Source organism: Euleptes europaea, chromosome 16 (assembly GCF_029931775.1).
Source record: "Euleptes europaea isolate rEulEur1 chromosome 16, rEulEur1.hap1, whole genome shotgun sequence".
NCBI lineage: Eukaryota > Metazoa > Chordata > Lepidosauria > Squamata > Sphaerodactylidae > Euleptes > Euleptes europaea.
In genome coordinates, this window is record NC_079327.1 from 27394543 (window position 1) to 27411438 (window position 16896).

The 16896-nt window shown below is 40.8% G+C and overlaps 1 protein-coding gene and 1 pseudogene across 2 annotated transcripts in view; one reads left to right on the top strand and one right to left on the bottom strand.

Annotated features, from left to right (window-relative positions):
• Window positions 1–16896, bottom strand: part of TUBGCP3 (tubulin gamma complex associated protein 3) — a 51061-nt gene that overhangs the window by 2827 nt on the left and 31338 nt on the right. For both annotated transcript variants that reach the window (XM_056861871.1, XM_056861870.1), the window contains exons 15-21: window positions 15376–15511; window positions 14707–14775; window positions 9404–9539; window positions 1790–1878; window positions 1510–1641; window positions 1061–1201; window positions 487–603 (exon numbers count right to left, since the gene is read on the bottom strand). In XM_056861871.1, coding sequence (XP_056717849.1) covers window positions 487–603; window positions 1061–1201; window positions 1510–1641; window positions 1790–1878; window positions 9404–9539; window positions 14707–14775; window positions 15376–15511 — 820 coding nt within the window. The remainder of the gene's footprint in view (window positions 1–486; window positions 604–1060; window positions 1202–1509; window positions 1642–1789; window positions 1879–9403; window positions 9540–14706; window positions 14776–15375; window positions 15512–16896) is intronic.
• On the top strand, window positions 9616–11362 carry LOC130488433 (integral membrane protein 2A-like; annotated as a pseudogene).

Consider the following 16896-nt stretch of genomic DNA (forward strand, 5'->3'; position numbering starts at 1 on the left):
GAATCAAACCCAGTTCTGCAGATTAGAGTCCACCGCTCCAAACTACCGCTCTTAACCACTACACCACGCTGGCTCTCATAGGGACAGGCAGCATTCTAGTTTTTGCTATCAAGCAGAACTCTTTAAAGCCCTGATGTACAATCACTCATTTGGTGGCTAAGTTTTTAACAGTCTATTAATTTTAATGATTTTTATGCTGTTTTAGTTTGAGGGCCCTCTTAAGAAGGCTCATCTGTAGGCCATTCTATGTCTGGGGAATGTTATGTGGGTTGATTGATTATTCCTCTATTAAGAAGCCATGCCACACTTCCCACAATGGAGCAGGATACACTGTACTTTGTTGGTACTGATGTTCCTCCAAGTCCCATACTATCCAAATAATGTTGGATTAAAACAGCATGCACTTTACAAAAAGGACAACAAATATACTAATTAATAGATCATTTATATAAAGGTTCATCATTGATTTTTTTTAAAAAATGATACCTGATAGAAATGGGTAAGAAGCCGCAGCTGCGAACACATTTTTGGTATTGAATCTTGAAATTCTTTAATTCTTTTATTCTCTTCTTCCTCTTCTGAAGCTGTTACTCCCCATTCGCCCTTAAGAATTGAGGTGAAAAAACACATTTTGGGATTAGAATCAAAAGGCACTTATTCATGCATCAACGTTTACTAACAAAGCTACACATTGATTTTCTTAGAATACTAAGTATTATGAGGCTGGAAGTGTCTTAAATTAGTCTGATGATCTCTCAACTCTGAAAGCCAAGAAATAATCAAAGAGATTCTCTGCAAACAGTGTAGCAACTATGAATGAAGAATTTCTCCGGTCTAAAGATCGGATGGCCACCAAAATTATTTTAATGGAAAAATTAAGGTTTGAGCTTCCTTTTCAATCAGGGATTATTCAAAAACAAATATAAAAAGGGTTTCAGTTGTTCTTACAAATACTTATTTACCCAACCTCTTTGAGAGAAAGAGAAGATGTTAAGGAGGAATAAGGGAAACACATCTTCCTCTCTCTCACACACAGAATGCCACTGAAGATTTCGGTTACCTCAAGTTCTCGCTCTTTTTTTCTTTCTTCATACTTCAGTCGTAGCTGTAGCTCCTCCAAGGCAGCTCTGTACAATGTATCTTGAGCATTTTGAAATTCAAGGATCTGATCAAAGACGGCCCGAAGCTGGTTGAGAAGCATCTACAAAAAGATAAGTCACAAGAGGAAAAGACATGGACAAGAAACCAAAAAATTAGATGTTTAAGTAAAAACTTAAGATCCGTTAACTTCTACATATTTGCTGAAATACTGCTATATTACTACCTCCTCTTAAAGCAAAGGGGTGCATAGAAAAGTTTATTTAATGCACAGATATTCTCTAAGCATCACAAAACAAAACGAGATCCCTAGGGAACCCAGTTGAAAGAAAGTGGGTATGGAATGTTCTGTTAAGAGAATTATAGAGAAAATGAAAAAAAAATCATGATTATGTAAAAGATAGGCCTTACTCTAGAGTCAGTATCCAGCAAACAACGAGAAATAATTGTGTCCAAGAAAACTTCATGAGCAGCAATGATGTGATCCAAGTCCTGAGCTTGTTGAACTTTGTTCCACAGTTCATCCCATGAACATTCAAGTACCTATGAAACAAAACACTCAGTGTTGGGATACATTTTATTTTAAAAGAATTTGAACAATTACTTCTCAGCTCCACACCTCTGTAACACAATTAGTCTGATCTGTCAATAAGAACGTTCAACCACAATAAAACAGATGGTTAAAGGGTACCTCAAATGTAATGTAATACTGCATTTGATGAATGAAATGGACCATTTCTGATGCCAGAACGTGACACTGATGCAGCACCCCAGAAAGCTCTGAAAGAAACCCAAAGAATTTGGATATTAACATTAATACCAAAAAAAATCTAGCTAGATTTTTATATATCATTTGACCATTTTAATTAACAAGTTGCAGTATCAGCCAATTCCCTTCTTTAAGAGGAAGGACCTAAAGACAGGTTCTCATAAGAGAGGAGATATACAATACGCTATGGTTTGGTCCAGTCTTCCACAAGTGGGAGTGAGTTCATGGAAGTGGATCTTCCTACCTTCTTCTAGCAGCCCCCCCCCCTTTCCACCATAAAGCCACTGCTGAGGAAAAGGCACAACCTCCAGGAATACAGCATGTGGCCTTGGGTGGTCACACCCCAAGATGGGAAGAAACTCAACAATACCCAAACACACACAAACACGCTTGTGAAAGCTCTTCCACAAACTTCTCCAGGTTCTGGGAACTTGCAGCCAAACCCATATGTGGGAGCTAAGCTATCATCATATTAATTCCATTACATTACAACCCCAATCACTAATGCTCATTACTGCATCAGGCTACCAATTTAAAATACACCCCCCAATATTTAACTCCAAGATCAAACAAGAAAGGGAGATCAAAGTTATATGTTGCCAGCACTCTGGAGCATTTGTGCAAAGCAAAAGTATTTAATAAAAGAATATGGAATACTTGCTTTACTATCAGGCAGATGTAATCACTATAGTGCACAGGTCAGAAATGGCTCCCTAGAATACTTCAAATAATCTGTAGAATTACTACTACAACATAAAAAGATCTCATTTCTCCTGAACTGCTTTAAAAGCCTAGGGACAGACAATATGTCTCCCACTTTGGCACTTCCTACTTTTATACTAGATAATAGGAACGGACAACTTCTGAGTGAAAACAACCAAATGAATAGGGTCAAGATCTATAAGAAGCAAATTATGTGGAGCCAGAATAGCTAAGAGATCACACAGCTACCCATGAGAAATCCAAGATGATCCAATGTATTTTCAGATTAGACGATCTACTCATTAGGCAAAACTCCAACATAGCAACACAGCATTTTGGATTTAGGATTTCTATTTTACAGACAGAATATTAATCAAAAGAATTACATGAAATCAAGCCCCTTTGAACTGAGTGGGATTTAAGTTTATGTAAGCATGGGATCAATCTTCATGATTACTCACATGCTTCATACTATTAACAGATTGTATGTTCAATATTTTAATGTTATAGTTCCTGCACCAAACTTGAAACGAAAGTGGCCAAATCGGCTTTTGGGAGCAGGAGTAGTTGGTGCCTATGAACATAGCTTTCAACCATAATTTGTAAAAAGCCAGTGCAAAATATTAGAGAGAGCCTCTTTTGGGACAGGGATAGTATAGTAGTCAACAGAGTGAAGAAATTGCAGAAAAGATGGGAACCTCAAAACAGTCGGTCACGTCTGATCTGAAGCTGCATTTTAATGACTATTGTAACATTTTGCTCTTTTCTGAGACCCCCTATATGTAACACCTGTAAAGGCACCTCTCTGTAGTGTTCTGAGGTGACATGTGTAATGCTGCCTCCTTGCCTTCCTTAGTGTTTCCTACATATTTTTGCTGCCACCAAATTCTTCGCTGACACAAAGAACAGGATGGCTTAGTTATATCTGGTAGAACGACAGAACGGTCAGTGCATGAGGGTGGCTGTGAGGTAAAAGGGGATCCTTTACTTTAAATAGTAGTTTTCTCTTAAACATAAGTAGAGTTTATTTAGAAGTATAACAGCGTAACGGTTTCAGTTAAGGTCATAAGCATAATGGTTTCAGATAGGTACAGTTCTTCTTTCTCTAAAGGAGCTAGGGGAGAGGATGTCTACACGCTACCCTCTTGTATGTGGAGTCCCTCAGGGGAGGATCCTCTCCCCAATGTTATGCAACATGCATATGCGCCCCCTCGCCCAGGTAGTCCAGAGTTTCAGGCTGGGCTGTCACCAGTATACGGATGACACCCAGCTGTATCTATTGATGAGCAGGCGGCCAGATACCACCCCAGATATATCGGCCAGGTGTCTGGAGGCCGTGGTGGGATGGTTGAAGCAGTTAAATCCATCAAAGATGGAGGTCCTGCGGCTGGATTGGGACAACCGAGGATTGGGTTGCCAGCTCCCAGCCCTTGGCTTTAACACCAACGCTGACCATCAAGAGTTTGGGTGTGATCCTAGATGTCTCCCCTTATATGGAGGCATAGGTTACAGGCCTAGCTAGAGTAGCCTTTTTTCCGTCTCCGCCAAGCTAGGCAACTGGCACCCTACCTGTCTCACCCTGACTTTGCCACAGTGATCCATGCAACAGTCACCTCCAGGCTAGACTACTGTAACTCGCTCTATATAGGGCTACCCTTGAGGCTGACCCGGAAACTCCACAATGCAGTGGCGCAGGTCCTTAGGGGAACCCATGGAAAGCACACATTATCCCTGTTCTCTGTCAGCGGCACTGGCTCCCAGTTGAATACCAAGTCAAGTTCAAAGTTCTGATGTTAACCTTTAAAGCCCTAAATGGTCTGGGGCCATCAGACCTGCAGGACCATCTCTCCTGATATGCCCCCCAGAAAACGTTACGTTTAATTGGAAATAACTTGTTGGTGGTCCCTGGCCCAAAGAGTGTCCGGCTGTCCTCAAAAAGGCTTTGGCTCTGGACCCAGCCTGGTGGAACTCTCTTTCTAATGAGACAAGGGCCCTGCGGGATCTGATGCAATTGCACAGGGCCTGAAAGTCTGAGATGTTCTGCCAGGCCTATAGTTGAGGACAGTGACAGTTTCCACTTTAGTTGGCCTTCCTTCCCTCCCCCTCCTCTTTCCTTTCCTATCCTGCCTTCCTAGTTATGTTATTACTCATGCCTACCGTAACCTTGATCCCTCCCCGCTGAGACCATTTCTTATCCCTGCTCAGCTGGCACCTGCCACTGGAATGACGCAGGACGCCATTAGAAATGTTAAGATGTGGAGATTTTTTAAACTGGAAGTGTATGTTTTAATTTGTGCAATATATTTTAAGCCACCCTGAACCCGGCGTTGCCAAGGAGGGGCGGGAGATCAAGCAAACAAATAAATAATAACTAGATCTAGCCACAAAGCCTTATTTTCTTACTTGCCACTTAGGCTAATAACCTCCAAACAGAACACTCTCCATAGCACCTCTCTCTCTTCTCACACTCTGATCAAACTCTCTCTTCCAACCAGTGAACTTTGCCCCCTGGGTACAGCTACCATCCCAATCATAATGCATTTCAATCACCCATCCGGCCCTCCCACTTTCTTATTTTAGAGACCTGCTTTTTTAAACCACAACAACATAAACATAAAAACCCCAATTAAATCACAGAAATAAAACCCACACAATATTTACATATCAAAACACCACAACTATTATTTTATTTATGCGCCAGCCTGAGGTTCACTTTTTCTTTGCAAAACATCTGTGACAGTAGAATGTCTATCTGGGTGAAGCCAACTACACTTTGAGCGGCTGTGGTGAAGATTCCACAGACTGGTCATAGAACATCACCAGCTACGTGTTCTGCCACACAGAGATGGTCACTATACTCCATTTTTGGATCCCTTCCAAACAATCTTTTAAAAAAAGAAAAAGAAAAGAAAAGCTTCCTGCTCCCAATAACTGAGACTATCACTGACTAGGAGTTCTGAAGTACTAGGACTGTGATTCATCTAAACTAGAATCTTAAGAGTTGAAAGGTACCACCAGGGTCATCTAGTCCAACCCCCTGCACAATGCAGGAAATTCCAAACTACCTCCCCCCACACCCCTAGTGACCCATACTCCATGCCCAGAAGATGGACAAGGTGCCCTCCCTCTCATGATCTGCCTAAGGTAATAGAATCAGCATTGCTGACAGATGGCATCTAGCCACTTCTTAAAAACCTCCAGGGAAGGAGAGCTTACCACCTCCCGAGGAAGCCTGTTCCACTGAGGAACCGCTCTAACTACATTATGTCAATCTTTATCAATGCCTTATTCAATATTTTGCATCTCATCCTGTTTTTTTCCCTTTTAAAACACATTGTAAGTTTTGAAAGCAGTATTCTCCTTCTTCAAAAAGGAAACACTCTTGCTCTGGGCACAGATTTGGCAAGTCCAAGGTCAGTGTTCTACCTATCGAGCCATCCTGTATTACATTAACAAAACTATGCAACTGCTGCATTTGGTAGCCTACCTAGAGATTTCTGCATTCAACTTTGGGAGGCAGAGTCTGAGCTTTCCCTCTTAGCTTTCCGTGCTCTTTTGGGAAAGAGAGCTTTGCTAAAATGCTTAGGCTGAACTTTGTGGGGAAAGGAGATAAAGCATCGTCAGTCAAGGGTACTCAAGTGTAGAGCAAGCTTCAAGAGGAGATAACGCCATGCCAAAGCTTCCCTGTTTGCACTGCAGTTTAAAAAAAACAACACAACACCTGTATGCTACAGACTACCTATGAGAAAGGCCAAAGAACTGTTTGCTGTGTTTGATATCCCTGTACTCCCAGAGAAAACATAAAATTGTAAGCCAGTTTGATTTTGCCTTAAGTGGTAGAGAAAGTCGGAATATAAAAACCAACTCTTCATCTTCTTCTTTCTGGCTAGGGTTTCTACCTTCTCATCCCACAAAGGTTATAAAATCTTGATGAATAATTATGAATTGCAACCCAATAGTTTTCCCTTCAATCATTTATCTCAGTCTTCTCCTCTTCAGGCGAAACATACCCAGCTCCTTCAACCTTTCCTCATAGGACTTGGTCTCCAGACTCCTCACCATCTTCGTTGCCCTACTCTGGACCCATTCTAGCTTGTCTAAATCTTTCTTAAATTGAGAACAAAGAAACTTTTTTTACCAATTGGAAAATATCAGGTAAACTGAAGGACTTTGGGTCAAACTCCCAATTCTGGTTTTAGTAATAGTGCTCAGCGGTGGTATGGAGAAAATGAAAGGTGGTGCTTTCGTTTACTTAATCCCTAGACTCAGTTACTATGAATTTATTAACAGAAAAGGAATTTTAGTGAGAGAAAGGACCAAATTACACATCATATTTTTAAGGTACTAACAGCTAGGAGAGAAGAGAGAAGGCACACTGGATCTGGTTCATACTGAAGGGAGGATGGGGCCTAATTCTATTCCTAAATTTAAAATCTGTACCCCCTCCCAAACTGCTATTAGCCCTGCAAGGTGGGGGGGGGGAGACATACAGGTACTTGTACAGTTATAACCCACAGAATAGCTGCCCCTCATTTTCTCCATACCACCACTGAGTGCTATTACTAAAACCAGAATTGGGAGTTTGACCCAAAGTCCTCCAGGTTTACCCTGATATTTTCCAACTTTTAATTGGTAAGAAAAGTTTCTCCATTCTCAAAAGATGATTTTAAGCATCCAGTTTCCCTCTGTGTGGTGTACAGTTTCACCATTCCAAAATCTGGCAGTCAGGATCTGCTTGGTTGATAACCAAACATGTAAGTATTTTTGAGATCCCAACCTGCACAATTTGAGGAGAAACAGAATTTCTTTTTAATAATCTTAGTAGGCTGTCAAGCAGGGGCAGCTGCAAAGTATCTAATATATCTCCATCCTCACAATTTCACCAATACTCAACAAAGTACTGTAAATTAAGCCTTTTCATTGGGGCCGGATACCATCTAGATGAAAGTGTAATGGAGGAATTTTCACCTGAACATCTGTGTTCCTTCTGGGAAATGGAAAAACTTAGCTGTTCTTTGTATCTAAGTTTACATGGCATATTCCAAAACTGGAAAACCAAGCCCCTACAAACCACCAATGCCATGAATTCTGTCCAGCCAAAGACACAGGTTTTAACAGATATCAACTGAGAAAATTATTGTAGTAAATGAATAAACTAAGGGAAATGGAATGTGTGAGTGCTTTCCCAGGGATAGGACCCATACTTCTCCAATTAAAGCAGCTGACCAGGAAGGTACAACTTCATGCTTGGAAGTCTGCCATTATAAATGTTGCAGATTTCCTTGAAAACTTTCTTCTCATTGGTTATGCCGTTTTTCTGGTTTACACTCAGTTTAAAAGCTCTCTCTCAACTGGACCACATTATTGTGCAGGTGTATATTCGGAACAGGTTGAACTTCCTTGCTTCGATCACTTGACTGAATTTGAGGACTGCCTGTATGTCTGAAAAAAGATTGCATAGAACAGGCTCCTGCAAATCAAAAGCTTCCTGACAGACCAAGTTCATCTGCTAAAAGCTAGCATTAGCTTTTCTCCATCTTCCTTTCTGTTCTGGCCGTCTTCCTCAAAGAACTGCCTTCCCTCTTCAACCGTTAGATGAACAGGAAGAAATCCCATTCAAACAAGCAGGGAAAAGGTAAATAATTCTAGCCAAAGCAGCACTGCAACCGACAGACTAAAGATTAATTCAGTTTTGTATGACTGACTAAAGATTAATTCAGTTTTGTATACCCAAAAGCAATGACAACAGTATTTGGTAAAATAAGACAAGAAAACTGGGTCCTATTCCGAGCACTGCTGTGAGCATTTGCGCTCTAGGAATGCACTGGTCAGCAACAATCTGTTATGTTCTATTGCCCCCTCAAGGCTGTCTCAAAAATGTCACTATTCTTACATTCTTTGTAACTCCTCTGTGATTAAACAGACCTCCTTAGTGAAACTCTTGTCACTTAAGAAAATACACTCACTATGTAACCGATTGTTATTAGGAGTAATTCTCACACCCTTAGATGCACCTCACCTATCCACACCACTCAGAAACACCCTGTCCCGCTAGAGAAAGGGGAAACAAGGAATCATAACAAACTGGCTGCCCTAAAAGGGAGGGGACTACAGCTGTTCTGGCAGCTCTTGGTTAACCAGACCAAAAAATGGAGACCAGCAATGATTTGCTAAGTCCTAGGCACAGATTTCCCTTCTTCCTCCCAGCATCTCACTTCCTACCTCCAACTGCTGCTATCACCAAATAAACGGACAACACATTTTTCTCAAGAATAGATTCTCGCCTCCAACAAAACTTCAACATTCAGCTGAAAGCCCTCTGAGGCCTTTTATGCATGGGTTGTTTCCGTAGCAACCCCCCCCCCCCACTACTTCAGGGCTTTGCTTTCATTATGCACTTCTTTTCTGACCTTGAGAAGTCACTTTGCTCTCTCCCCTCCATAAAACGTGGAGCGAGAGCAAAGTGACTTCTAAAGGTCAGAAAAGACATGCCTAATAAAAACGAAGCCCTGAAGTAGTTGGGGGGCGATCGCGATGGAAACAACCCGTGCATAAAAGGCCTGAAACAGGACTGTCTTGCAGGCCAACAAAGACCAAGCCCAGGCGGTATTCTGTAGAAAACAGTTCCACTCCTGTGGGACGATGCTGAAGAGTGCCTAGTTCCTAACAAAAGAACTGCGGGGGGGGGGGCAGTCATCCCTCTAGTTCAGGCCAATATTACTTGGAAGTTACTTGGGAACAACACTTGATCTGCTTAAGAGCAAAACCCATCTAGTGTGCAAGAGCCTGAACACCACGGCTTCAACAAATTATCCCTTGAGGTTACTCACCTACCTGGCATATTTTTTAGAAGCTTTGCATTGCACATATGTCCTTTCCATATGTCTGTGAGAATATATTCCATGCGTTTTGCCCTCCACAGGAAGTTGAACACCCGCAGGTAGTGGCTCGTGCACTCTCGTGTAAATACCTGCAAGTAACATCAACGAATAGACTTGAAATATGATCTTCTCTACCTGAGTTCATTCTCACCTGTAATTACTTCTATGTCTCTGTCAGATGAAGCATCATTTCCAGCACAGTACATCAAGATCACTCAGACAGGCAAGAGAACTAACAGGCATTTCCAACTGAGTTAAGAGATTTCCAACACAACGGTTTAAGCAAGCTACAGTATAACAATATTAGAATTAACAATTAATCAAAATACACACACACACAAGAACCTAGAGGAAAAAACGGGGGTCCTTTCTCCAGAATCTTTGTGCCAGGATGAATAACAAAAAAGCACCCACACACAGAATATGCTTTGCACATATAAAGGCCAAGTCCTCTAATATCCATAATTCAATTATTTCAGGAAGAGGAAAATACTTTTGCACAAGACCCACTAGAAAGTCACTGCCAGTCAGAATTGATGGGATTAGGCTAAAGGATTATTGATGTTAACACTGGATAAGACAGTGTGGTATAGTGGTTAGGAGTGGGGGACTCTAATCTGGAGAACCGGGTTTGATTCCCCACTCCTCCACATGAGCTGCGGACTCTAATCTGGTGAACTGGGTTGGTTTCACCACTCCTCCATATGAAGCCTGGTGAGTGACCTTGGGCTAGTCACAGTTCTCCCTCAACTCTCTCAGCCTCACCTACCTCACAAGGTGTCTGTTGTGGAGAGAAGAAGGGAAGAAGATTGTAAGTTGGTTTGATTCTCCTTAAAAGGTAGAGAAAGTCAGCATATAAAAACCAACTCTTTTTCTTCCTTACATCCACAGTGGTGGGTGTTTCCAAAAGAATAGTGATCGATGGACATCCCACCTGCCCTCAACTCAGAGTCCAAAGGGATCCATTTGAGAAAAAAAGACATGCGCCCATCCAGCGTGCTGACCGATGAAGAGGTTGCTGCGCAGCAACCGGAGTGGCAGCAGCACCAGCAGTGGGAAGTGACAGTGACACTCGCAGAAGCAGAGGAGGCCCGGGCCAGAGTGCCGCCACGGTGAAGATCGCCTTCCAGTCGCCCTTCGCCCACAAGGATGAGCCCAAGGAGTCAGCCAAGTCCTTGGTGGCTGACAAGGATCCAGAAGTTGCAAGTCACAGCCATGAAAGCTCATCTGGAAGATGTCTGGGTGTTGCAGTCATCTTAGCAAGAGTGGTGGTTGGAAGAGCCTGCATCTACTACTACTTCATGCCAAGGCATAAGGTGTTCCATGGACAAATATGTTATGTAGCAGAGGACAATCCAGATAATGCTGCAGAACAGTACTTCCTACCCATTACTGAAGTTGCTCATATCCGGGAGAATGATAACATAGCAATCATCGATGTTCCAGTTCCAAAATGCAGCGATCCTGCAGCTATTGTTCATGATTTTGGCAACCTTCTGACAGCCTACCTTGACTTGCAATTGGGCAACTCTGTGATCTCTCTGAACACCTCCACTGTTATGCCACCATGTGACCTGACAGACCTCTTTGCAAAATTAGTAACTGGTTCCTGCCTCAAACATATCTTATTTGTGAAGAAATGATTGTGACAGAAGAGACTGATAATGTGTCCGATCCGAGCATTTTCACTTATCAGCTCTGCACAGAGAAGGAAACTTTCAAACTTAAGCACAGAGATAGAATCACGGGTCTCCAGAAAGGCTCTGCTGAAAAATGCCACTCAATCCGGGATTTTGAAAAGGCATTTGTTGTGGAAACCAAGATCTGTCAGCAGTGAAAAATACAGGCTGGAAAGTGATAATCTCGCATCTTCACCAAGAAGTCCAAACTTTACATTTTAAACTTCAGAATTTTAAAAAAGTGCAGTGATAATCAAAAGCCTTACACTTTTTTTGGGTATTGCTTAGATTTTTAAAAAGAGAGAAAATACCAGCAGGCTTTAAAGTCACCATGTTTGTTTTTGTTTGGTTTTGATTTTTTCTTTGGGCCCCTGCTGTTACTCACCTTTCCTGATACTAATCTGGAATGGAAATCTGCACAACATTTAAAGTGATAGCTACTCATCCAATGAGCATCCGCTTCAAAAAATGTTGAGGGGAGTTTAAAAGCAGAGAAACACAAACACACACGCAATGTAAACTGTGCCCAGTTCCTACATAGGACTGTAGCCTAATCATCAGCTGACTTCACAAAATGAAACTAACTTTATTAATCTGTGGTTTGCACATTTCTTGAATAGTTTGGGAAATAGTTCTGCACTCCATCTCCTGGTAGGAAAAACCACATTGAGACTTCTAAGGTTTATTTGAACTTCCTGTGTGAAACAGGTAAATTTTAACCTTGGTAAATCATCAGGAGCTAATGTGGCTTTTTCATTTTGTGAAATTACTGTATTGAACTTGTACGTATTTATATTTGGAACCTTTCCTGAACCTACTTTACAACCTCTTTTCTCTCTCTTTTTGTGATATACCCTGGTACAGTTGCTCTTTAAAGCTTTTATGTTGTTATTTTGGTTAGTATCTTAAAACTAGTTTAACTCCTTCACTACAAGCATTTGTAATTACAGCCTGATTTGGACCAATTGTCAGTGTTTTTGTAGCTATAAATTCCCTCTTAGGTCTACATATTAAATTTTTTTAGATCAGAGCTTCTTATGAGCAAGAAGAGCATCATTAACTGCAGTCAAAGTATTGCCCTTGTTCAGGATTGCAGTTCAAGATGGTAAAGGGATTGCTAGAGAGCTGCTAAACTGAGTGTTTTATAAGGGACATTATATTTCTCACAAATCCTGCAACCCCTTAATAAATGTTCGTCTAAGGTGGGGGGAAAGAGAAAAACAAACACGCCAAAACAATCTATCACGCTCAGGAACGAACAGGTCTAGCACTGTCCTCTTCTTTACCCAAACTTACCAAAGTGATAGCAATAAGCAGGGAGGACTCCAGGCAGGATTAGTAGTTTGGGGCTGCCTTGGCTTCAGAAATAGCTGCATGTGCTTACAAGATCTAAAGCCTACATATCCTGAGAATCTGCTACTACAAAAAAATCACTGAAATCCTCCACACGACTACCTTCCTCTTAGACGTTTTACGAAAGGGAAGGTGGTGACAGGGAAAACTCCAAATGGAGAGGACAAACATAATAAATCATCTAGGATTATCCCAGGCTCTGGAGGGCTCTTGATCCATTTCTAAGCAGACAGGTGGAAATCAATGAAATTTGGTGTTGGAGACAATTTTGAACACTATACCATCACTTGCAAGTAACTGCAGTTTTAGAACTAGAGAAGCCTTTCGATTGTGACAGCTGCTTGAGATGTAATCGCCAGGATTAAACTCATTCTCAAGTACACCAATGTCCTCCTTTCCCCTGATCATCATCACTCAAAACCCTACCGGACTGTAACTTTCCTCTTTATTATATATTATTTCAGTGACATCTCCTCTCCTCTGAACAACTTTATGAATTAAAGGGAAAACACTGGTTAGAATTATGGGCACATTTGGGATTTGATCAGCCTCCATGCCAGATTCATCTGACAGAACGTACTGGGTGTTACTGGATTTCTTTTCCTGACCTTCCCAGAGGAAGCGCTAGGACCTTCCCAGCACTAGGGATTCAGCACACCTATCCTATGACTTGTTTGTTAATTACTAGTACAAATTCCTCTTTCCAAAACCAACCATTCTGCATTTTCTTCATGACTAACCAAGTTCTTCTGGTGAATATATTTAGTTGTTCAGGCCTACTCTTTACCTAAAACTCAAGACAATTGTCCACATCACATTTTTCCTTACAACAGTCCTGAGAAGCTGTTTTTTTTTTCAAATGGGGAACTGAAGCAGCATTTGGACAACACAAGATGCATTTATATTCTAATCTGGGACAAATATACTTTGCTGCTGTGCTTCCACACCGTCCCACCTCTCTCTTCCTCTACCACAAGGAGTCTGACTGAACATCTCCCAAGCTCCACTTCACCGTGACATCCCAATGCAGGTGCTTCAGTGAACTAGACCTTGTTTATTCCACACAATGCCAGTACACTGGAGATCCTCCATCAGGGATGTCAGAGTGAGGAAGTGGAGCTGGATCAAGCCAGGAAGGGTTCAGTCAAGCTCCACGCCCCTGAGGGGGCAGAAGCAAGGGCCACATGCAAGCATAGCAATAAAGTGAGCTTGCACCCAACCGAAATTTAAGCACAGCTTGTTGTCACATCCGAATGCTGCGTGAAAGGGCGACTTACACCCAGTGAAGTCTGTAGCTATGCTGAAGATACGGGATTGGATTTTGGACAGAGAATGCCTGAGCCGCACTAGTTCATTTTGTTTACCCTTTCACTACAAGCTGAACTACTGCTACTCCTCTCATTAATTATTTTTAATAAAAAAGAGAGTGAGAGAGTGCACAAGTATGTGTGTGCATTAAAGAATACGTTATTACATAAAACGGCTCCACTACTGTTGGGAACCCCTTTCTCTACAGTTCCTTTCTACACTTTAAAAGGTTACTCTCAATATGAAACTATCAAATTGCTATTAATAATACTACAAAGATGACACATAAAGAAACTGGTTACACAGCCCTGCAACCAGTTACAATTTACTGGAAGAGATGCAAACATGAAAAATGGATTAACAAATTAGCAAATGGAGATATTATCTTCCTTTCATTAAACTATACATAGCAATAACTTGCTGGTCAAAATCTCACTTTTGACATCTTGTACAGAAAGCAATGCTATTCTTTACATATGGTAAAAGCATTTTGAACAATAGTGCTGCTATTTTCTCATCTGTTTTAATGAATACTACATATCAGATTTTATTTAAAGAGTACAAATAGGTTCCCCAAAAATACACTTTACAGTTCTTGCAAATTATCCCAAATTAGTTGCTACAGTTTCAGAATAATGGAAGAAAATGAAAATCCATTTATTAAGTACTTTCTAAAATCTCCGACAGAACAAATGAATTATTTATTTCAAATAATGAAAGTCTTAAAATGTAGCATTTTAACACTCATTAATAATTTAGGGAATTGAGATTTTGGCTGTACTCTTAATACAAAGGGGACCATCCAAGATGCCATGCAGTCTCTTTAATCACACACTTCCAAAAGTACAAAGGCTATTTTAATAGCAAAGTATTTAGGAGGAGGCCGAAATTGACAAACTGAAATATATATCCTTACCGTTGCAATTGGCCCATCAACGTGATAGTCTAAGCTGAAAACATCCCAGCCTGTATCACCAGGAGACACCTTTGCGGGGGACAAAAAAAGGTATTCAGATTAACTGCATCCACAGTTATTTAGTTGTTTTCTAAGAGGAATTACAATCCGTCTATTAGCCATGGCCCTTTTAAAATGCTACTTAATTCAGCATGAGTGAGAAATAGTCACATACGTTACTGGCATAAAATGTGACCTTCAAAGTATGAGATACCACTTTTAACAGCATATAGTATAAGGGAGAGTCTGTGTATACTGTGTTTATCTCCATTGGAGCATCATATTATTTTTAAGGGTAAACAGTGAGAACAGATGAAGCTCAAAATATCACCCTCTTTAAATACTGGGCTGAATACAGCAGTATCTGAACAGGTCTGAAAAACAATCTGTACATAAATACAGATGAACTATAATTTTAGGCCATGTTCCAACAACTGAACCAGTGGTCTTAAGTACATTGACTGAGTCAGTGCTCATTTTTGGTGTGATGTAATAATTATATTGAACTTTTAAAAACTCTGGTTCTATATAAAGGCAAATACGACATATGCTCAGAATTCATTTTATCTATTTTTGCATAAAGTACTCAGACAAGCATTCTCCTAAGATGTTGACACTACTCAGAAGTACCTCCAAAAGTCTGACATCTAAGCGCTTGAGGATCTCAGGGTTATCAAACTGTGCATTAGTTGCTCTGACAGCCGTTTCAAGGATTCCTGTCAGATTATGCTGATACAAAGTGGTTGCTGGCCTGGCAAGCTCTGGCCTAAAATTAAGATCAAAATAGGACAGACAGTGTTAACCACATAGCATTGCTGTCAGGCTGCTACTTCAGTAGAACAATGCAATTTATTTTCAGATCATATATTAGTGTGGTTTGATAATAACAAATTACCAACTATGTTTGTATAATGAGAACCAATATCATCAAAGATGCAGATTTCCACATACAAAAATGACCTAAGCGCACAACAGTTCCAAATCAGAGCTCACAGCCAGGGCACAGCATTTAAGCGATTTCCTGCAACCACGTCACATCCCCTAGTAAGTGCCCTCTTATATAATAAACCAATCTATTCAACTTCGTCAGGTTCACAACATGTGGGATAATAGGCTCATGAAGAACACTGAATCCTCGGTTGGGGGGGCAGCTGATAGCCTCTCCATCTTCCAAAATCGCAATTCAACATGCCACCAGCACCCCTTTTAATTTTGCAGTCCTGAAGTAAACCATGATTCTTCCTTCAGCCATATCCTTTTGGAGGGGAAATAAGTTGATGGTTTTATTTTTTTTCGTGCATCTCTGTTTATGGAGGATTTTGCAGTTCTTTCACCCTCATGTGTGTGGATCTGTGTGTGTCTGCACATTCATACAGAGAATCTTGATTACTATTCTGACAACGCAGGGGATGGCTTCAAGTCTAGAACAGCTACTCTTGCCTATATATTTAAGAAACACTTTTAAGACCAAACATTGCAGTCATATTTGCAAGATACTCTCAGCTACCTTAAAGGTTAAAACATCTTCAAAAAATAATAATAAAAGCAAAATCTCTTCTAGTGATTGGAATGCCTCAGTAGCAATCCCATCAACGAAGAGTAGGCAAATGTGCTTTTGCATTAGAAAAACAATGGACAGGTCTAAGATAACATTTTCAATAAACTTGAAATAGAAAATTAAAAATTCCATATCAAAAGGTATTTCGTTGCACTAAAACACAACTCTTCACTGTCTGAGGCACCAAGTGTTGTGCTGATTCCACGTCTCCTCATTATTCTGTTGCACTTTAGTGCGGAGATGCTACATCCATTCAGTTCCTGGACAAGAAGAAGCTCCCTTTGATGTCTGGCAAGTAAATGGAATCTTTTGTAACAAAAAATCTGCATTATGGAAGGGAAAGGCATGTAACATGTAGGAAGCCTGCCATTCTACTTTTGAAACTCCATCCCAAGGGAAAGCCCCAGATGCTTTCAAAAGCTACTGGCACCTAGTGAGGCAAATGAGGGTGTGGAAGTTAAGTACAGGATCTATGCATTTCCAAGCTGGAGATCTAAGTGCACATTTAAGATAGATATTTTGAAACATTCATCAAAGGGCAGATTTCACTTCCTGTTGATCAAAATATTATGAATTGCAACAGCAGCTGAATA